The sequence below is a fragment of the Aquarana catesbeiana genome, linkage group LG05 (assembly GCF_042186555.1).
Source record: "Aquarana catesbeiana isolate 2022-GZ linkage group LG05, ASM4218655v1, whole genome shotgun sequence".
NCBI lineage: Eukaryota > Metazoa > Chordata > Amphibia > Anura > Ranidae > Aquarana > Aquarana catesbeiana.
Window position 1 is genome coordinate 170,209,182 of NC_133328.1, and position 24,545 is coordinate 170,233,726.

Consider the following 24,545-nt stretch of genomic DNA (forward strand, 5'->3'; position numbering starts at 1 on the left):
GAGTCTCTCTCTCACATCAGCTGATCAGCGGCGCCAAGAGAGAGACTCGTCTAATGTAGTTACGGCCGCACTGACTGACCGGGATACTAGGAGGAGGGGTGGGTGGTGCCTCTTCCCTGCACTCGTTGCTAATGCTGGGGCCGTCCGGCGTCTAGCAACGAGTGACGTCAGTGAGTCACGTCGGACTCGAGTCTTAGAGCCGACGTGACGGTGTGGTGACAGAAGCTGCAGCTGATGGGCAGCACAGTGGAGGAACCCTGTAAATGTTTCATAGTGGAGAAGGAGTACGATTGATCGCTGTTCATGTCTGATCACTGCTGTGTGAACCTCAGTCTCAGCGTTGACACCCTGGAATGGAATATATTCACCTCACTGCCCGGTCTTCGGGTCCTGGACCTCTCCAGCTCTGGAATTTTGGAAATTACAGACGCCATCCAGGGGAGGAACCGCACAAACATTGAGTTTCTGTATTTAAATAACAATCACTTGAGGGATCTCCCTACTACAGGCCTCTGCCACCCCTGAGTTAGTGTTGGCTCCAGTGACTGGGCAGGCAGCAGGGAGATTACATTATCTCTCTGCTGCCTGACTCTGGGAGTCTGGGACACAGCAAGAGACAACCAATACACCACCTTAGCAGGCAAGTGGCAATCCGCAAGGTGTGGCAGGTGACGTGGCAAGTGGCAATCCGCAAGGTGTGGCAGGTGACGTGGCAAGTGACAATCTGCATCTGGTGGCAGGCAAGTGACAATCCACAAGGTGTGGCAGGTGACGTGGCAAGTGACAATCCGCAATGTGTGGCAGGTAATGTGGCAAGTGACACACTCAGGGCTCCCACTGATTCTGCATTATGGTGAGTTGAACTAGTTCATTTTATATTACAATGTAATTATAGAAATAATGCGCTTCAATCATCCTGACACTGTAACAACCATGGTGCCAGGATGATTGAAGCGCCAACACCAGCCGTTTCCCTGATAAACTGCCCACAAAGAAAACTGATTTTCTGGCAGTGCCCCTCCCGAGACTAGACTCTGGATCCGCTCCTGGATGGTGAGCAGGAGGACATTGGGAAACATCCATTTCCCAAAGTCTTCTGAAGAGTGAGAACTCAGGAAGCACTTCTAGGTTCAGAGCTGTCAAAATTCTGGTTGAAAAGATAGGTAAACTACAGATTGGGCACCATCTGTGTTCAGTCAGCTGGAGCAGAGGGCACCTAATGTCTCTATAAAGAGCGTCTGTCATTTGTCCATTGCTATCACATAGGGAGTGTGTGAGCCCCCTTGTGATAGCAATAAAGTTAATATAAAAAAAGAAAGAAAAGAAAATGAAAAAACAGTAAAACAAATAGAAACAAAAATTAAAATCCCCTCCACCCCAGGCACACATACAAGCACAAATAAGCATGTAGTGTGCACACACGTTTGTCAATGATGACTGCGCAACACTTATTGGGCATCAATACAGAGAGTCAGAGAAAAACATCTAGGTCCCTCATTTATGGTTAACTCCAAACTAATGAACTGTACTGGCATTTAAATAAAGTGTTGCCTATTGATTATTTTGGGTATGGTTGATTTTAATTGTTCTTTGGGGCATACACATTTTTGATGTCTGGCATTCTTGGTATTTATTTATTCGACAGACTCTCATCTTTTATTTTGTACCGAAAAAATGAGATTATATTTTGTTTGTGTGCACTAAAATGACTTTTAGCTTATTTTTTTTACTGAAAATATAGAATTTATAAACATATTGTGCAGCATAAAATATTGCAACTACCATCTTTTTGTTCTGTAAGAAATATACAGCATTTATAATGTTTTGGAGGTTTTAATTTAGTCTTTGCTTTAGTGAAAGGGTAAATGCTAACTGCTAAATTCGTTGATTAACACTTCATTATTGAAAAGATTTGAATGCCAGGAGAAGTGTGAAAAAGACAGTCTCTTAGTTTTCTGTTATTTTATCAGAATATTGTAAAAACTATTTTAGACACAGTGGGGTTTATTTACTAAAACTGGAGAGTGCAAAATCTGGTGCAGCTGTGCGTGGCAGCCAATCAGCTTCTAACTTCAGCTTGTTCAGTTAAGGTTTGACAAAAAGCCTGGAAGCTAATTGGTTTCTATGCAGAGCTGCACCAGATTTTGCACTCTCCCATTTTAGTAAATTAACCTCACAGCTTCAGAATCAGATTTTGGAACAATTCCAAACAACCTACACACAACCAAAAAAGGACTATTGTCCTTCCATCTGAACTATGCAGCATTTATTTACGTCTACTAAATAGTGTTAACCACTTCAGACCCGGAAGATTTTACCCCCTTCCTGACCAGAGCATTTTTTACAATTTGGCACTGCATCACTTTAACTGACAATTGCGCAGTCGTGCGACTGTGTACCCAAACAAAATTGATGTCCTTTTTTTCCCACAAATAGAACTTTCTTTTGGTGGTATTTGATCACCTCTGCTGTTTTTATGTTTTGCGCTATAAACAAAAGAGCGAAAATTAAAAAAAAAAAACACAATGGGGTTTATTTACTAAAGGCAAATCCACTTTGTACTGCAAGTGCACTTGGAAGTAAAGTTGCTGTAGATCCGAGGGGGACTTGCAAGGAAAATAAAAAAGCAGCATTTTAGCTTGTACATGATTGGATCATAAAATCAGCAGAGCTTCCATTCGATTCAAATCTACCCCTTAGATTTAGAGTGACTTCCAACTGCACTTTCAGGTGCACTTGCAGTGCAAAGTTGATTTACCTTTCGTAAATAACGCCCAATATCTTTTACTTTTTGCTATAATAAATAACCCACATTATTTATTTATTTATTTCAGTTACTTATATAGCGTCGTCAATTTACGCAGCGCTTTACATATACATTGTACATTCACATCAGACCCTACCCTCAAGGAGCTTACAATCTAAGGTCCCTAACTCACATTCATATACTAGGGACAATTTAGACAGGATCCAATTAACCTACCAGCATGTCTTTGGAGTGTGGGAGGAAAACGGAGTACCCGGAGGAAACCCACGCAGGCACAGGGAGAACATGCAAACTCCAGGCAGGTAGTGTCGTGGTTGGGATTACGAACCAGCGACCCTTCTTACTGCTAGGCGAAAGTGCTATCCACTACACCACTGTGCCGCCCATTATCAAAAAAAAACAATTTTTTTCCTCAGTTTAGGCCGATATCTTCTACATATTTTTGGTAAGAAAAATCTTAATAAGCGTATATTGATTGGTTTGCGCAAAAGTTATAGCGTCTACAAATAGGGGATAGATTTATGACATTTTTATTATTTTTTTTTTTCTAGTACTGGCAGCTATCTGCGATTTTTATCGGGACTGATATTGTGGCGGACATATCGGACACTTTTGACATATTTTTGACACCATTGACAATTATACAGCAATAAGTGCTATAAAAATGCACTGATTACTGTATAAATGTCACTGGCAGATAGGGGTTAATGACTAGGGGGCGATCAAGGGTTTAAGTGTGGACTGACTTACTACTTTCTGCTATAATAAATATCCCCAAAAAATATATATATAAAAAAATGTCTTCCTTAGTTTAGGCCGATATGTATTCTTCTACATATTTTTGGTAAAAAAAAAATCGCAATAAGTGTATATTGATTGGTTTGCGCAAAAGTTATAGCATCTACAAAATAGGGGATAGATTTATGGCATTTTTATTATTATATTTTTTTATTAGTAATGGTGGTGATCTGCAATTTTTATCGGGACTGTGACTTTGCGGTGGACAGATCGGACACTTTTTACACTATTTTGGGACCATTGACATTTATACAGTGATCAGAACTAAAAATAGCCACTGATTATTGTATAAATGTCACTGGCAGATAGGGGGCGATCAAGGGGTTAAGTGTGTTTCCTCAGCGTGTTCTAACTGTAGGGGGGATGGGCTACCACTGACATGACAGAGATCGATGTTCCTGATGACAGGAAACAGTAGATCTCTCATGTTGCTAGGCAGAACAGGGAAATGCCTTACTTACAAAGGCATTTCCTCGTTCTGCCTCTCCTCGCCGTGATCGCAGGCCGCCAGTGGACATTGAGTCCGCGGGACCTGCAGGCACACTCCCGCGGCCAGCGGCGCCCGCATGCCCGCTATCTTGCTTTTGCGGACTGACGTACAGGTACGTCAGTTTGCGCAGGCGTGCCATTCTGCCGATGCATATCGGCGTGAGCGGGTCGGCAAGCGGTTAAGATTGCATTCACATCTGTAAAATTCCAAGATTGATTCTACAATATTTTATTTTATCCTGTATTCCTAAGAGACTGATTGTATTCACTGGAGCTGTATTCAGCTCAGTGGAATTATTCTTACAGTTGGCAGGTGGCATTAGAGGAAGCATAAACTAATCAATATCTAATTAAAATTGAGAGGGCAATAAACTTTGTAATTTAGTACCTGTGACAAAAATGCAATAATTATTTCTTTTTGTAACTACTTAACAGACCAAGGTGGTACAAAAGTTTTTTTGAAAAAGCTTGAGAGCAAATAAGCCATATAAGTTTACAAGATGTTTGGGGTATTAAAGCTGAATTCCAGGAACAAACAAATTCAATTCAATTTATCCATAAAAAGTAACACAGGATGTAATTCCATGTTGTGTGCACGGAATGTCTTTGCTAACACAGATATTACCTGGTACATGTAGCGGTGACATCACCGCTGTAAAGCACATAGACTGTGTAGAGAAAAGAACTATTATTGGGGTAAGTCCTCCCCCTATAGGCTGCCTGCAGAAAACCACAGGGGGTGGATACAAGACCAGTAACTCTGCACAAGGAGAGAGAGCATAAGTGACTAGTCTTTATTACAGGGAACCCCTGCAGAGAAGCAAAGTGCAGGATGAGTTTCATGCTGGATTACTGCACAGATCTGGAAGAAATACATAAAGCACAACAAGATTCAAAGAAGAATAAACATGCCTCTGTATTTAGAGATAATTGTTTAGCGTGGATTTTGGCTTTAAATGTTTCAGTTGTGGATGAGACTTAACACCCCCAAGTAGGGACTCCCTCATAGTGCTTGCTAATGCCTACATTTACAGGCTGAGGCTGCTGTCACACGAAATTATCGTCAGGGCAGCACTCTGTCTTAGAAAATAGCATATTCCACTTGCATAATTAAACCTTTGTGTATGTTTCACTTCTCAACTCTCCTTTAGCTTCTTCTAATAGGTGCAGCAAGTGGGTACCGCGGAGCCTGTACCCAGGACTGTAGATAATTCATAAAGAAAAGGAAAAACTATACATTGCTCATAGTAAGCAATCGCATACTTAATTCTATTTTCTCAGATCCTCTTGAAAATTGAACCCGATTTCAGTTTTGCCTTCTTCCAGTTTTTACAAATGTTGCCCAGTGAGGTTGGCTATTTCCAGTCTAAAGCCCAGTACACACTGTATGTATGACAGATCACTGTACTAATGCATGCAGTGTTAGTACAGCGATCTCCCCTAATGTGATTATGTGTTCTGACAGGGGGACTGCCCCCCCACCAGAACACACTGGTCAGTGCTCTCAGCCATGGTGGTGTACTGTAATAGCCAATCTTACTGGGCAGGTGCAGAGGGCACCATCTTGTGGACCACATCACACTCAGAGTCCATACATACAGAACATACCTCCCAACTTTTGAGCTTGAGAATGAGGGACATGTCAGGGAGATAGTGACCTATACAAGTATAAACCTCAAAAGGATCACTAAGGCACATGGAAGGCAAGGAGGAAGGATCACTATGGCACATGGAAGGCAGGAAGGATCCCTATGGCACATGGAAGGCAGGAAAGATCACTATGGCCCATGTAAGGCAGGAAGAATCACTATGGCACATGGTAGGCAGGAAGGAAGGATCACTATGGCACATGGAAGGCAAAAAGGAAGGATTATTATGGCACATGGAAGGCAGGAAAGAGGGTTCACTATGGTACTTGGAAGGCAGGAAGGAAGGATCACTATGGTACTTGGAAGGCAGGAAGGAAGGATCACTATGGCACATGAAAGGCAGGATTAGATGTAAGGAAGAGAGAGAGAGGGGAGAGTTCACTCACCCAAGGCTGGTTGCTCTCCAGAATCTCAGGCAGTGACATCATGTGCACTGCTTTAAAATTCCCGCCCACACAACCACAAGCACAGGATTGGCTGTACGCCGGTAGATGTTGGCAAGCACAGGGGGACATGGGGAGGAGGTGGAGCTGACCTAGCCTCCCTTCTCTCCCATTCGTACAGGTTGTAAAGTGGGCTGGCGAGCTGGCAGGTGGATGAGTGGGAGGTGGGGGAGCTGTGCTGGCAGAACACTGAGCGAATCTCAGCATTGACAGCTGAAGCACAGTGTGGACTACTGAAGTCAAGTGCCGTAACTTGTTCCGGCACTGGGCTCCACTGCAGGATTAAGCCCAGATTTGCAAAAAAAATAGGGTTTACTTAAAAACCCGGGATTGTCCCGGCGAATATGAGATGGTTAGGAGGTATGGTACTGAATAAAAACCAGTGATGGCTGGTGCTCAAAATTTTGGGGGCGCACACAAACTGTAAAATTCTGAAAAAAAACATCAATTGCAGCCTCACTGTGCCCATCAAATCCAGCCACTGTGCCCATCAAACGCAGTCACTGTACCTATCAAACGCAGCCACTGTGCCATCAGATGCCACCACTGTTCCATCAAATGCCGCCACTGTGCCATCACATGTCACCACTGTGCCCATCAAATGCAGCCACTGTGCCCTATCAAATGCTACCACTGTACCCATCAAATGCTGCCACTGTGCCCCATCAAATGCAGCCACTGTGCCCATCAAATGCAGCCACTGTGCCCATCAAATACTGCCACTGTGCCCCATCAAATGCCACCACTGTGCCCATCAAATGCCGCCAGAGTGCCCATCAAATACCGCCACTGTGCCCATCAAAAGTTGCCACTGTGACCCCCTGGTTGCTTTGTCATGCAGTAGATTTTTGACAGGATGCTCTGGAGGGAAGGGTTAAACCCCCCTGCACCCCCTCATCTATGTCCCTGCCTGTATCACACTCCACCAGCACAGTCCGACATGTCACCTCAGTTCCAGTGACATTATGCAACTTCTCTCTGACACTAAGAAGTCATGACTTCACATGTTCCCAAGCTTCTTCACCCCGAGGTGTCACACTCTCTCTACTCTTCTTCCATGACACCTCAGGCTAGAAACATGGGACACCCTGTGCCGCAATGCGGTCCCTGTAACTTCTCCTTCCACTGTACATTAGACCTTTATAATATATCTTCACTAATCTCTCTATGCGTGCAACCCTTTTAAGTAACAGACCTGGTACCTTGTTGAAACTTCAGAACATTTACTTGAAAACTTGTGCAGTTACAAGTCAGTATAAAACAGTATCTCACAGATTTCCTCCATACATGACTCTAGTTCATCCTAACTTCAGGCTGCCCCAGGCCATACATTATAAATAGTGCAAAGTCCATAGAATAAAGTCCACAAATCCGCCTTTGGTACCCTGTCTGGGTACCAACCAAAGGGGAATCCAAAAAGTGAGAACAGAGTTGTGGCAGCAGTCCTCCAAACAATTTCCCATCCAAGGAACCAGCAAGGTTGCATCTCCTTGTATTCATAGCCGCCACAAGAGGGCAGAGCCATGAGCATGCGGGAGTCAACAGTATTAACCCCTTTCTAACCTCTGAACCGCCTGATAGCAACTTACAGGATAGGCATTTAACCAGTAAAAAGGCAGTACAAAATTAACAAGATGATGTAGAGAATAGCCAGTATTCTCCCCAAGTAGGCACCTGCCTACACACTGACATGTAGTCCTTGTACTGGGGAAAAAAATGTCTTCATTTCTATTTAAATTTTTTTCTTGACAAGAATTATAATTTTCTTTATTGCCAAAACTTTCTCTAGGTATCACATATTTAAAGCAGGAGTCTAGTTAATCCATCAAATGTAGTGTTTTTCCTAATAAACATCACTGTCAAGTCCCTATTGGGCACTGCACTGAATCTGCCCAGAACAAAGAGGATTTATGAAGATAAAGAAGGGACAGGGAGATGAGAAGAGGTCTGTTTTTTGTAATGTATCAGAAATTGGTGCAGGGCTGACAATATGTGTTTAGATATTCAAAACCAAAAATACACTGGGGGTTATTTACTAAAGGCAAATCCACTTTGCACTACAAGTGCAAACTACAAGTGCAAAGTGCACTTGAAATTGCACTGAAACTGCAATCGGAAGTGCAGTCGCTGTAGATCTGAAGGGGGACATGCAAGGAAAATAAAAAACAGCATTTTAGCTTGCACATGATTGGATAATAAAATCAGCAGAGGTACCCCTCATTTCAGATCTACCCCTCAGATTTACAGCAACTGCACTTCCAAGTGCACTTTCAGTGCAATTTCAAGTGCACTTTGCACTTGTAGTTTGCCTTCGTAAATAACCCCCACTGTGTTGTTATGTTAAAGAAAAAGATAGAATACTATATTTCTGGCATGTCAACAGTTATTTTTCTACACTTTCAACACGTTTAAAGCAAAAATAATTAGAAAAATGTGCGTATATTGCAGAGATGTATTAAATGTATAGTAGATATACTATATTTTGCCTTGATATACGCTTTAATATTACCTGCACATTCTGGGTTGTCTTCATTAAAATTTATTGCAAAGTCATGTGAAACCTTAATGAAAAAAGAGGAACAAAGCAGATATACAATAGTCATTACATTGTAAAAAAATGACTTTGTAAAAAATATTAATCCTATATTAAATTAAATACATTCAGTTGTTGCATAGAAAACTCAATAAACAGTAAAACCAACATGCTAATCAAATTACAGAATACATTATAATCAACAATTTAGAGTTTATTACCAGTTAGTCTCTCCTAAGTTCTAACCATTGCTCATTATATTATACTGTATATATATATATATATATATATATATATATATATATATATATATATATATATATATCAGTGTTTGCCATAAACAATAGGCAGGGTGGCATTACCAGAAAAACTAAAAGTTGCTGCGCTGAACATTCAAAATGAAATACAATGAGAAAAAGTTCATATAGTGAAACAATTCATGCTGTTCTCCATAGTGACAAAATGATAAAACAAAATCTGAAACTCTCGTGATATGTATCCAATGTGAATGAATAAGGTAAATGGATATACTGATCACACAGGTGCACCTTTACCATTTATTATATAAATTGCCTTCTTGCCGGAAACCTTCAACTCAAAATTATTAGAGTAAAAAAGCCACTGCTGGGGGGCGTGGCAAACCTCCGAGCATGATGGACGTCTGAACCCTCAACTCCTGCACCGACCGGACCATTTAACAGAAACATCGCCGCTCAGATAGGTCCTATCAACTTATAAACCTACAGGGGCACTGCCTCAGGACCCAGCCATGTCACACCTAAACTGCAAAAGAAAATAATACAGGCCGCCATAGAAACTGACAGATTTCTTCACACAGCCGCCGGGCACAGAAATCCAAGATGGCGCCCGCGGCCCTGCACAAGAAACATCTGCTTACACAGACCTCCCTGATGCAGATGAAAATGAAATTGTATGTATTGGACACTACCATGAAGGAGATGCTCATCTCCTTACAAAACTCCCTCCATAATGAGATAGCAACCATGTTTAATAAATTCTCATCTCATGTACATCTTATGGGAAACAAAATTCACCATATTGAAAACCGCATAGGTGATATGGCTGAAACTGTGAATGATCTTGTGGAAGCGCAAGACCATACCCATGATGAACAACAATGGATTAAAGCCAAAATGGTGCACCTCAAGGACAGATCCTGTCGTAATAACATTAAAATCAGAGCCATACCCAAAACCATTTTACCACATGACCTTAACGCATATGCCAGAAAGCTGATCTCCACTGTTGACCTGTCACCAATAGAGACCATAATAGACCACATCCACCGCATACCCAGACAGCCACGGCTCGCGGCGGATATACCCAGGGATGTATTAATGAGGGTCCATTTCTTCCACTCAAAGGATCAACTCCTGTTCAAAACTAGACACCTGGGTAAACTCCCAGCTCCATTCAACACTCTGCAGCTCTTTGCAGATCTGTCACAATACACCCGCCAGCTACAAAGACAACTGAACACCATAACCAAGCCGCTAAACAATCACAAAACCCCATACCAATGGGGATTCCCTACCAAAATCATTGTCACCAAAAATGAAGTTAAACATATCATCACCACGGTCCAAGAAGGTATCAAACTTCTCAAACTATGGGACATTATCCCAGAAACATCTGAAGCAACAATCACTACTCACAAAGGGTCCGCCCAAACCTCCTATGATAAACAACCATTTACTGCACACTAAATCAGCTCTGATTGGCGATACCAATTCAAATCTAAATACCATGTCATCCGGTCGGATGCCTTGCGCTTTACAGCCTAAACCACAAACTTTCACCCCACTCAGTTAACACAGCCTGGTGTAAATAGGCTGTTTGAAGCAGTAATTACGATAAGTTTTTCGTACTGTTCTGTTAGATTTATTACGCATTATATTGATTTTTCTTCTTCCTCTCACCCTTACCTCATTGCAGTGGCGTAGCGTGGGGGGGGGCGGGGGGTGCCGTGGCCCCGGGCGCGACATTTAGGGGGGCGCAATTTCGTGCCAGTAGTGTCACCTCCTAATTTTAATCTCCTGTGTCCCCCGCTCTCCGGCCACCATGTTAATTGTTTGGCACCCTGTAATTGGGCGTATGGGGGTCATGTGCGGCGTGGGGCTGGCCTATCCGCAATCACAGTTACTCCTGGAGTCCCGCCTCCACACATGACCCCCATACGCCCAATCACAGTGCGCTGGGAAACAATGAACACGGCGGGCGGGGCGCGGGGGAGACAAGCACTGGAAAGTGTGAGCCGCCGGGGCCGCTGTCTTCGCCTCCTCCTCCTCCTGTCCTCCTGACCGATGCAGGACAAGAAGGTGAGGAATGGATAAACGGGGGGGGGGGGGGGGGGAGAGGCGCTGTATATGTAGTGTCAGTGTAGGAAGACTGTAGGCGGGACAGTATAGTGTACAGTGTAGTATAGTGGTCAGTATAGTGTAGTGGACAGTATATTGGTCAGTGTAGTATAGTGGTCAGTGTACAGTAGTGGACAGTATAGTGGTCAGTATAGTGTAGTGGACAGTATAGTGGTCAGTGTAGTGGACAGTATAGTGGTCAGTATAATGGTCAGTGTAGTATAGTGGTCAGTGTAGTATAGTGGTCAGTGTAGTGTAGTGGACAGTGTAGTGTAGTGGACAGTGTAGTGGACAGTGTAGTATAGTGGACAGTGTAGTGGACAGTGTAGTATAGTGGTCAGTGTAGTATAGTGGTCAGTGTAGTGGACAGTGTAGTGTAGTGGACAGTGTAGTGGACAGTGTAGTATAGTGGTCAGTGTAGTATAGTGGTCAGTGTAGTGGACAGTGTAGTGTAGTGGACAGTGTAGTGGTCAGTGTAGTATAGTGGACAGTATAGTATAGTAGTCAGTGTAGTGGACAGTGTAGTATAGTGGTCAGTGTAGTGGACAGTGTAGTATAGTGGTCAATGTAGTGGACAGTGTAGTATAGTGTAGTGGACAGTATAGTGGTCAGTATAGTGTAGTGGACAGTATAGTGGTCAGTGTAGTGTAGTGGACATTATAGTGGTCAGTATAGTGTAGTGGACAGTATAGTGGTCAGTGTAGTGTAGTGGACAGTATAGTGGTCAGTGTAGTGGACAGTATATTGGTCAGTGTAGTATAGTGGTCAGTGTAGTATAGTGGACAGTGTAGTATAGTGGACAGTGTAGTATAGTGGTCAGTGTAGTGGTCAGTGTAGTATAGTGGTCAGTGTAGTGGACAGTATAGTATAGTGGTCAGTGTAGTGGTCAGTGTAGTATAGTGGTCAGTGTAGTGGACAGTATAGTATAGTGGTCAGTGTAGTGGACAGTATAGTATAGTGGTCAGTGTAGTGGTCAGTGTAGTATAGTGGTCAGTGTAATGGACAGTGTAGTATAGTGGTCAGTGTAGTAGACAGTGTAGTAAAGTGGTCAGTGTAGTGGACAGTGTAGTATAGTGGTCAGTGTAGTGGACAGTGTAGTATAGTATAGTAGTCAGTGTAGTGGACAGTATAGTATAGTAGTCCGTGTAGTGTAGTGGACAGTGTAGTATAGTAGTCAGTGTAGTGGACAGTATAGTGTAGTGGACAGTATAGTGGTCAGTGTAGTTCTCAGTGTAGTTTAGTGGTCAGTGTAGTGGACAGTATAGTGTAGTGGACAGTATAGTAGTCAGTGTAGTGGACAGTATAGTGTAGTGGACAGTATAGTGGTCAGTGTAGTTCTCAGTGTAGTATAGTGGTCAGTGTAGTGGACAGTATATTGGTCAGTGTAGTGTAGTGGACAGTATAGTATAGTGGTCAGTGTAGTATAGTGGACAATATAGTAGTCAGTGTAGTGGACAGTGTAGTATAGTGGTCAGTATAGTGTAGTGGACAGTATAGTGGTCAGTGCAGTGTAGTTCTCAGTGTAGTATAGTGGTCAGTGTAGTATGGTGGACAGTATAGTATAGTAGTCACTGTAGTGGACAGTGTGGTATAGTGGACAGTATAGTGATCAGTGTAGTGTAGTGGACAGTGTAGTGGTCAGTATAGTGGACAGTATGGTGTAGTAGTCAGTGTAGTGTAGTGGACAGTATAGTGGACAGTATAGTGTAGTGGACAGTAAAGTGGTCAATATAGTGGAGAGTATAGTGTAGTGGTCAGTGTAGTATAGTGGTCAGTGTAGTGTAGTGGACAGTGTAATGGTCACTGTAGTGTAGTTCTCAGTGTAGTATAGTCGTCAGTATAGTGTAGTGTAGGGGACAGTGTAGTTCTCAATGTAGTGGTCAGTATAGTGGACAGTGTAGTGTAGTGGTCAGTAAAGTGGACAGTATAGCATAGTGGACAGTATAGTGGTCACTTTAGTGGACAATATAGTGGTCAGTGTAGTTCTTAGTGTAGTGGACAGTATAGTATAGTGGTCAGTGTAGTGTGTAATGGTCAGTATAGGAATCAGGTAGGTCAGTACTATTGTATTTGAAGGGACTCGGGGATAGCTAAAAGTCCGCAGGTTAGGGGGGCGCAAATTACTTGCCTTACCCCGGGTGCTGACAACCCACGCTACGCCACTGCCTCATTGTGATCACCCCCACCCTCGAGAGCTCCTGATGGCAGCAATTCCAGAATCTCACTCCACTGAACCTTACGGGACCGCACAACAATCTCTTCCAGTTGTGAGTACTACCTAATTTGTCTAACACTATCACACAACACGCAAGATGCCTAAATTTATTTCGCTTAACCACACAGCCAAAAGATCTTCCATGTGGAGAACAGCCAAAGAATCTAAATGTGACGTCCTATGTCTCCAAGAGACGCACTTTAAAAAATCAGCTGAACCTCACTGTGTCAACAGTTTACCCACATTTTTAAAGCTTCATGCCCGAATAAGAAAAATGGGGTCATGATAGCAATCAAAAATTCCCTCACCTTCACGCTACATAATAGCATGATAGATGAAGATGGGCGTTATCTGGTATTGGACTGTACCCTGGACAAAACCAGATATACCATTGTCGATGTCAATATCCTCTGAAATGCCCATTAAGCGTTTGTTAGAGGAATTATTATACAGCTCAGTGCTAGGGAGAAGAGGAGGAGATCACAGCGTCTAAATACCATAATATCCACTATTAGAACATTAGACGAACAAAACCAATCCAATCCTGACTCCACACTAAAAGAAAAATTAGTCCTTCTCAGCCAAGAACTAAGGAAAATACTTTTAGAATCACATACTAGAACTCAAACAAAATTTAAAGCAAATCACTATACTACAGGAAACAAAGCGGGGAAAGCATTAGCAACAAAGGCCCTCATATTAAATCCAAGATTCTGTACCTCTTCCACCCAGCCACAAAGCAGAAACTTCATAGATCCTCAAGCTATTGCAGATGCATTCAGCCATTACTACCAAACACTATACAATTTTTAAAGATGACACTAATACCAACCAACCAGCCATATAAGATATTAATTCATTTTTGCAAGAAATTAAGCTACCAAAACTCTCACAACAACACCTCACTGAACTGAACGCACCATTTACCCCTCTAGAGATTCTAAATATCATCTCTACCTTGCCATTCAATAAATCCCCAGGCCCTGACGGCCTAACAGGTGAATATTACAAACAATTTCATACCGCATTAGCACCTTACCTTTCACAAATGTGCAATGACGCTGCCTCATCCTCTTCTCTCCCAAATGAAATGCTTACTGCTCTGATAATCACTCTACCAAAGCCAGGGAAAGAACCTACAGCGCCTCAAAACTTCAGACCAATCTCACTTCTTAACATAGATGCAAAGATATATGCCAAACTCATAGCAACTAAACTAGTACAAATTATGCCCACATTAATACACCCAGACCGATCTGGCTTCACAAAAGGAAGACGAATTCATGACGCAACCCGGAGACTCATAAACATAATTCATTATGCTGAGACCAACAGAACGCCTTCTCTGCTCCTTTCTATGGATGCAGAGAAGGCGTTCGATAGAGTCCACTGGTCATATCTGGAAGCAACACTCCATAAATTTGGCTTCTAGGGCCACATACTGTCAGCAATAATGGCCTTGTACTCACCCCCCCAGCCCAAGTATACATGGAAGGGATGATTTCACAACCATTTCCAATCACAAATGGAACCCGCCAGGGATGTCCCCTATCGCCACTTATCTTCAACCTACTAATGGAGCCCCTGGCGGAACACATCAGAATGAATAGAAATATCACTGGATTCAAAATCGGTCACACTGAACACAAAATTAATTTATTTGCTGATGATGTAATAATGATACTCAGTAAACCAGTCTCTACTCTGGCTTCGTTTCAAAATGTTCTAATGAGATTCAGTTCTATTTCGTATTATAAAGTCAAAGAAAACAAGTCATACATCTTAGACCTAGGGCTTGATGCTATAATCAGTAATATTCTACGCAACCTTTATATATATTCATGGGCAGAAACAGGTATATCTTACTTGGGCATCACACTCACCAACTCAGTAAAAGGTTTGTTCAGCAATAATTACTTCGAAACCAAACAAATGTTAATCAAAGAAACAACCAAATTAGCTAAATTCAAGCTCTCTTGGTCAGGTATATTAGCAGCTTTTAAAATGCTCATCCTACCTAGAATACTCTACACATTTTGCACATTACCCATTCCATTATCTAACTCATATCTCAAATCTCTACAAACTATTATTAGTCACTATATATGGCAGGGCAAAAAAACAAGAACCAACCACTCTAAACTCATTAAACATAGAATGGCGGGAGGAATGGGATACACAGATATCAAAGATTACTATCTAGCCACCATTCTCTCCCAATTGAAAGAATGGACTAAAACTCATCAAACCACACTGTGGGGAGACATCGAGAACAATGCCACACCAGGACCAAATCTTAAATAATGGCTACTTAGCACCTTTGCTTCGGTTTCCAACATACACCTCTGCTCACCAAACATACAAGCGACATTGCTATGGAACTTCTATTTCTCACACGAGTCAGAATCAAAAGGCATCTCTCTTATCTATGACAAGAAAAAACTTTATTCTATAAATCCAAACCATTTAAAGACTGGGAAACAGACACTCAGATGCAATTCTTAGACCAACAATGGCAACAGGCACTAAGATCACTTCCTTATGGGAACTAACAAACAAAATCACACTTAGATGGTACTTGATGCCACTCAGACTGACTAAGTTCCAAACCAATACCACATCTCTCTGCTTGATAAATTGCAACCACACAGGAACTCTAATGCATGTTCTATGGAATTGCCCAGAGGTAGCAAATCTATGGAAAGAAGTAGCACATCTGATACAAGAAATAGGCCGCTTCAACATAACTCTTACACCACAACTGGCTATTCTTAATAGGATTCCAGAAACAACTCCACACACATTCAAAACAATCCTCACTCACATCCTCCTTGCAACCAGACTACTTATAACAAGAAATTGGAAAACACCAAATATCCCAACTTTACTAGACGTGATCACCCTAGTATACTCGCACTGCACCTTCGAACTCATAGGTTCAAGGGGTCTCGCCTCACACTCCAACATTCAAATAAGTTGCCTTCAATGGCAAAACTGGTACAAACATAGAATTAAATTATTTTCCTTCTGATTTTATATACATCTGTCTTGACGCTTTAATGCAATTACATTCAGCATAATACTCTCGACCCCCCCCTCCACACTTCCCCCCCTTATACCCCTATCTTCCATACTCACCTCTCTTCTTCCAATGGTTCATAGATTACACTATTGTTTTACTAATACAGTACCTGTTTTCTATAAAGAATATGCGTATTACTGATGTCAGTTGACTAAGTTATGCTATAATATATTCAGATTTACTGAAACTGCAATTTACATTATTGTTAAAATGTAAAATTTAATAAAAATCTATTTTGAAAAAAAAGGCACTGCTCACAAGCCCACAAGGTCCAATCCTCCTCCTCTGTTATGATAGTGAGGGTAAAGTCATGGCCGATGATGAGGATCACTCTGTCACAATGACCATGGGGAACAGGCAGAGAATGCCCACAAAGTGTAAAATTCTAAATCTGCTTATTTAAATGTAATAATACTAATAACTCATAGTGTTCCAGATATGATCCAGCATGTGAACATTAAAACATTCCCAGGAACCGATCCACATGTATTGTAACCTTGGCGTGCGTGGTGGCGTCATAGACATGGACTCCACCCTATGCATTTTGTCAGAGTTGACGTCATCAGGGGCATCAGCTTCATCATCAGCCATGACATTACCCTCACTATCATAACAGAGGTGAAGGTTTGCACCTTGTGGGCTTATGAACAGCGCCTTTTTGACTATATTATAATTTGGAGTCTAAGGTTTCTGGTAAGGAGGCAATTTACACAAGTTATAGTGGAGGTACACCTGGATGATCGGTATATCCCCTTACCTTATTCATTCACATTAGACACATTTTCTCATTATATTTAATTTTGAATGTTCAGCGGTGCAACTTGCAAATGTATCCCCCTTCATAAAGTAAAAGGGTATTTATCTTAAATATGCTGGAACTGTAGTGTGTATTTTTTTGCTTCTACAGTGTTTGCCAAACCAAAATTTGACAGGGGTTCTAGCCCTCCATTACCCTTTTAAAGAAAGGCATTTTTATTTCTGTGTTTCTGTTTCCCTCTCTTCCTGTTTGGTTAAATATTGTAAAAGGACAGGATGTGGGGGGAAATCTCTCTAACAGAGTGCCACACTAAAAGCTAAGAAGTGCAGGAAGTGCTATGATGGCCATTTTAGAAGTGGTTACAAGACTGAATGTTTGTAAGTGCATAGATTTGAACAAATATATGATTTTATAGGGATTTACTGCACTATGGTCTTTGCATGATATTTTTGAATGGGAACCCTGGAGAGATGCTGGGGACTATTGGAAGTGAATGATTTTTGTGGAAAGGGATTTAAGGAGCACCGATCTAGTGAGGTGCATGGAGTGATACTATTACACATTTGCATGCGGTGGATTTGGAACACTTAAAGGGATATGGGATATGGATTATGCACTTTTTTTGGTGATAATGAAATGTGAGTGTTTTGAAATTTATTCTAGGTGTTGTGTATAAGCGATATTACACTATATTAGTATTTTTACTTCTGGGGATTACTTGCACAAGTTATGCTGAGGAGCAGCAAAAAGAAGGAGCAGCGGTTTATTATTCACTCTTCAACCGACCTATAGCAGTTTTAGTGCTACAGGGCAGCCTCGCTGCGCAGGATCATGTATATATACGTGATTCTACATTTCCCGGTATGGGGACTGAGTGCGCATTGCTGCCGGCTTGCTCCCACTGTGATTCTACACATCGGGAGCTGACCAGTGGGTCCCTCAAATCCAATCTCTGCTGCCACTCGCTGATCACTCGGTACACAGGCAGAACAGTGATCTGCCTATGTAAACAAGGCAGATCGCCATTCTGTCAGTAACTGCCGGTTCACACAGGGGCAACACGACTTGCAGGTCGACTCACCGAGGTGACCTGCACACGACTTCAGCGGCGACTTGCAAAACGACTTCTGTATAGAAGTCAATGCAAGTCACCTGAAGTCACCCCAAAAATAGTACAGGAACCTTTTTCTAAGTCGGAGCGACTTGCGCCGCTCCTATTAGAATGGTTCCATAGTACAAAACAGGTTGCGACTTGTCAGGCGGCTTCGCAGAAACACAGGATCCGCCTTGCCCTAGTAAAAGCACCTCTTTCTCACACTACAGTAACATAACAGCTAGTCACACAGTTAACCCTTTGATCGCCCCTGATGTTAACCCCTTCCCAGCCAGTGTCATTAGTACAGTGACAGTGCATATTTTTAGCACTGATCACTGTATTAGTGTCCCTGGTACCCAAAATAATGTCAAAAGTGTCAGTTAGTGTCCAATTTGTCCACTGCAATATCACAGTCTTGCTAAGTCGCCATAACTTGTAAAAAATAAATATATAAATAAATAAATAAATAAATAAATAAATAAACAAATAATAAATTCCATAAAAATATCCCACATATATCCTGCAGACGCTATAACTTTTGCGAATACCAATCAATATACGCTCATTTATATTTTTTGTTTTTACCAAAAATATGTAGCAGAATACATATTGGCCTAAATTGATAAAGAAATTCAATGTTTTTACATTTTTTATTGGATATGTTTTATAGTAGAAAGTAAAAAAAAATATATATATATTTTAAATTGTCGTCATTTTTTGTTTATAGTGCAACAAAAAAACGCAGAGGTGATCAAATACCACCAAAAGAAGGCTCTATTTGTGGGGAAAAAAAATATTTGGGTACAGCTTTGTATGGCCGCACAATTGTCAGTGCCGTATAGCAAAAAAATGGCATGTTAAGGAAGGGGAGGGGGTAAATCTTCTGGAGCTGAAGTTGTTATAGCACAGATTTTTGGAAGTCTAGAGTGTCTATGCTGAGGTGATTTACTTGGTGGAATTTTTCTATGGGTGTTAATAGGAAATGCACAGCTAATATATTATAAAGGTGAGAGGCATCTGTCTGAATATCATTTTTGGAAAACAATATTGCACTATATTGGTATTTTTATTTTTGGGGAAACCGGTTGAATCGCTGCAAGATGGCTGTTGAAGCACAGACAGAAGGAGACACAGAGTTGAGGAGAATCTGATAGCTATTGATTGAACATACACTAAGTATATGAAGGGTAAGGGCATATAAAGAAAAACAACTACACATATGGTTATTTACTGACACATAATTTTATTGATAAGATTTGAGGCATGGTAGGTTGAGTATACTACACTATATTATATTACTTTTTTTGAGATCACTGTAAAGGAAGATTGGATTCAGAGGAAGGATGAGGAGAACAATAACAGGAAGAATTTGACGGACATATGACAACTGATCTTTGGCTATACAGAGACATTATTGAACTAGTTATATTGGAGTTTGAGAATGCTGGTTTTTATTAAAGAAAACATTTTGGCTTGACATAAACTTTACATTTAGGAAGTGAAGCCCGCAGAGATGTGAATGGGGCTTAACAGCTGAGTGTTTCCATCCACTCCCTCCTATCTACTTGTATAAAACTGGCCATACACTATACAATCTGATTGTACAATTTCCTTTAGATCTACCATCAGCTATGTAGTGCAAGGGTAGAGAGTGATAGGTGTCCCAGGAGCCCCACATCAAGTCAAAGCCTGCTGTGTAATAGTGAATGGCAGCCTCAGCCTGGACCCCCGCCAGGCAACACCCACAACGTGTTTCACTCCGCCCACCGGAGCTTACTCCTGGGGATCACTCTCTACCATTACTTGGAAGATAGACAAGCTCCCTTCCTGCCTTCCTGGCCAGCACTCACAGTGGTGGGCACAGGACTTCATTCCCATATAGCCTGAGTGGCTCACACACATATCTTGGTTAGCTATGTAGTGCAAGGGCCTGCCAGGTTGGATACAGAGTGAATCGATATATAAGTGGGTCCTCCTGATCCATAGTTCGGGTAAATCTAAAGGAAATTATACAGATATTGTACAATCAGATTGCATAGTGTATGCCCAGTTTTATACAAGTACATGTGAGGGAGTGGATGGAGACACTCAGTTCTTAACCCCCGGTCACATGACTGCGTACCTGGAACTCACATTCCTGCATGCGTATTTTCATACGCACGATCCATAGTTCCGGTAAATCTAAAGGAAATTATACAGATATTGTACAATCAGATTGCCTAGTGTATGCCCAGTTTTATGCAAGTAGATATGAGGGAGTGGATAGAGGCACTCAGTTGTTAAGCCCCAGTCACATGACTGCGTACCTGAAACTCACATTCTTGCATGCATATTTTTTTGAGGGGGGGGGGCATTTTTGAGTGCTTTCACTCATTACACTTGAATAGGCTGCCCTGTGCACAACAATCACCCCAAAGAAGCTCTAAAAAATTTTTTTATAGTGGAGTGTGGTGCGTTATTTACCGTACTTTTTGTTTCTGAAACGCAAGGCAAAGCACGCATTTTCTGTGCTGTTTGCCATGCATTCGGAAATGGACAGATGTGAATGGAGTGTCACTGTGCATGTGTAAACAAACCAATTTCACTTTCAGGCCCCAATCATACTTAGGGCTCATTTACATTTGTTTCGGCTTCAACACACATTAATGGCTAGTTTACACTTGCTTCAAAACAAGGCTTCGGACAGGCTTTGTTAAAGCTCTCTCAATGCTAGTCAAAGCCCCTGTCACTAAATAAAATGGTTAGCTTTAAGTCCTGTTTACACCTTGCTTTTACTTTACATCGGCTTTGCTTCAAAAATGATACCCCATGTCCCTTCAGTGGTGCTTCAAAGAGTCTTCAAAGCCTCTATGGCAAAGCTTGCTTGAAGCCCCACCGAAGCCTCATTGAAGCCCCACAAAGCCTCACCGAAGCCTCGCCGAAGCCCCACTGAAGCCTCATCGAAGCATCACTGAAGCGTCATCGAAGCCTCATCGAAGCACCAAGCAAAAGCAAGGTTTAAACAGGACTGTAAGCTAACCATTTTATTTAATGACAGGGGCTTTCACTGGCGTTCAGAGAGCTTTAAAAAAGCGTGTCCAAAGCCATGCTTTGAATCAAGTGTAAACTAGCCCTTAGCATAATGGGAGTGCACTTTTTTGGTGCAGTTTTCTCATGACATGCTTGAGGCAGCCCATTGAAATCAATGGGCTGCGCTACAGGTGGCAAAGTACCTCATGGGACATTTTGGTGTGTTGTGGGTTGCACGTTTTTCACTGTGCATTTTGCTGTGTTTTTCTCTAGTTTTTCTCACGTGGCAAAACGTGTGTTTGATTCTGTGTTTGGTGTGCCATTAACATTTAATGGCACCAAAAGCGCAACAAGCTAATTTTAGGTATATAAAGGTGGCCATCCACTATACAATCTGATTGTACAATCTCTGTATGAACTCCTTTAGATTTACCAAAACTATATAATAGGTAGCCACACTATCTGTCCAATCACTCTGTATCCAAATCAGGCAGGCCCTTGCACTACATAGTTGACGGTAGATATAAAGGAGCTTGTACAGTGCATGGTGAGCTTTCCAGAACCCAGGACATACGTCTCCCGTTTTTAATATTACAGCTCTATCCACATAGGCTATTATCTGATCGCTCAGCTCCAGCACACTCTGCCAAATGAATGATCTAAGGCTTTGTATTTAGTGAGAACAGTATTCATTGATAGAGATGGGCTGAACGACCCCCTGTTCGGTTCGCAGAACTCCTGAACAGGGGAAAAGTTCTAACCCAAATGGCAAACTTCATTGAAGTCTATGGGAGCCAAACAGGAACCTTTTTTTTCAGGAGCAGTGATTTTAATGATGCTTAAAGTGTAACAATAAAAATGAAAAATTGCTTTAAATATAGTGCCTGGGGGGGTCTCCTTAATCCGTCTGTGAAGTGGCGCATGTGTAGCATATATATAACATGCTGCTGCAAAAATTTAATTTTCAACCACTTGCCGACTGGGCCATAGCCGAATGATGGCAACAGCTTGGTCTGCTAGTTCTGGGAGGGCGCGCACCCAAAAGGTCCATGATCAGGGTAAAGATCCATTGACAGCGGCTCTTTACTACGTGATCACTCCGTCCAATGACGGAGCGACCACTTGTCAACAAACCATCGCATGTCCAGTTCAGTCCTCTCCTCACACCAATCAGTACAGTGTGTGAGGAGAGAACGGAGCCAGTGCAGCAGCGTGATTGGACTAGATCTTAAGTGACCACACTGCTGATCTGTGCCCATTCATGGCTCATCTGTGCCCATCCATGTCTCATCCATGCCTCATCCATGCCCATCTATGCCCATCCATGCCTCATCCATGCCTCATCCGTGCCCATCCATGCCTCATCCATGCTCATCCATACTTCATCTGTGCCTCATCCATGCCATATCAGTGCTCATCCGTGCCCATCCATGCCTCATCCATGCCATATCAGTACTCATCAGTGCCTCATGAGTGCTCATCCATGCCACATAAATGCTCCTCCATGCCACATCCATGTCACATCAGTTCTCATCCATGCCTCATCCCTGCCACATCTGAGCTTATCTGTGCCTCATCCATGCCACATGAGTGCTCATCCCTGCCACATCCATGGCACATCAGTACTCATCTGTGCCACATCCATGCCGCACCAGTGCTCATCTGTGCCTCGTCCATGCCACATTGGGGCTAATCTGTGCCACATTAATGCCACATTAGTGCTCATCCATGCCTCATCCATGCCCCACCAGTGCTCATCTGTGCCACATCAGTGCTCATCCATGCCACATCAGTGCTCATCCGTGCCACATCCATGCCACATCAGTGCTTATCCGTGCCTCATCAATACCACATCAGTTTTCATCTGTGCCTCATCCATGCCACATCAGTGCTCATGCGTGCCTCATCCATGCCACATCAGTGCTCATCCATGCCACATTCATGCGACATCAGTGCTCATTCGTGCCACATCAATGCTCATTCGTGCCACATTCATGTCACATCAGTGCTCATCCATGCCACACCAGTGCTCATCTGTGTCACATCCATGCCACATCAGTGCTCATCCGTGCCTCATGCATGCCACATCAGTGCTCATCCGTGCCTCATCCATGCCACACCAGTGCTTATCTGTGCCACATCAATGCTACATCAGTGCTCATCCATGCCACATCAGTTCTCATCCGTGCCACATCCATGCCACATCAGTGCTTATCCGTGCTTCATCCATGCCACATCAGTACTCATCCATGCCACATCAATGCTCATCCGTGCCTCATCCATGCCACATCAGGGCTCATCTGCGCCACATTAATGCCACATCAGTGCTCATCCATGCCACATCAATGCCACATCATTGCTCATCCATGCTATATCAGTGCTCATCTGTGCCACATCCATGCCACATCAGTGCTTATCCGTGCCTCACCCATGCCACATCAGTTTTCATCTGTGCCCCATCTATGCCACATCAGTGCTCATCCGTGCCTCATCAATGCCACATCAGTGCTCAGCCATGCCTCGTTCATGCCACATCAGTGCTCATCCATGCTACGTCAATGATTATCCATGCCTCATCCGTGCCACATCAGTACTCATTTATGCGACATCCATGCCACATCAGTGCTCACCCATGCCTCATCCATGCCACATCAGTGCTCATCAATGCCTCATCCGTGCTACATCAGTGCTCATCTGTGCCACATCAGTTCTTATCTGTGCCTCATCCATGCCACATCAGTGCTCATCCATGCCTCATCCATGCTTCATCCATGCCACATCAGTGCCACACCAGTGCTCATCTGTGCCACTACAGTGCCCATCAGTGCCACATCAGTGCCTCATCCATGCCACATCAGTGCTCATCCATGTCTCATTCGTGCCACATCAGTGCTCATCTGTGCCACAAAAGTGCTCACCAGTGCCTCACAAAAGTGTAATAGGTAGGTAGAGAATTAGATGTGTGATTTATGTCCTTCGCACCCCTGACGGTGCTCCCTGCATGTTAGGCCTCTGTATGTGGACAGGCTGTGTAAAAGTCCCACACATGTGGTAGAAATATCTTATAAATTGACAACTTTGTGTAAAAAAAATGCGTTTTTATTTTCTTTCCACATTTTTTCCAAAAACTTGTGGAAAAAATGATGAGTTCAAAAGACTCATTATGCCTCCTAGATTATGTGTTGGGGTGTTTACTTTCCAAAATGGGGTATTTGTACTGTCCTGGCTTGTTAGTGTCTGAAGAAATGAGATGAGGCCATCAGTACATCAGATATGAACAATTTTCTGGGATTGGCACCATAGATTGTAGACTCTATAACTTTCACAAA

General features: G+C 42.5%; 1 protein-coding gene across 1 annotated transcript in view; it reads right to left on the minus strand.

Moving 5' to 3' along the window:
• CPNE4 (copine 4) overlaps nt 1-24,545 on the minus strand; it is a 568,794-nt gene that overhangs the window by 37,702 nt on the left and 506,547 nt on the right. The window contains exon 13 of the mRNA XM_073630343.1: nt 8,656-8,707. Within this exon, the coding sequence (XP_073486444.1) occupies nt 8,656-8,707 (52 nt within the window). The remainder of the gene's footprint in view (nt 1-8,655; nt 8,708-24,545) is intronic.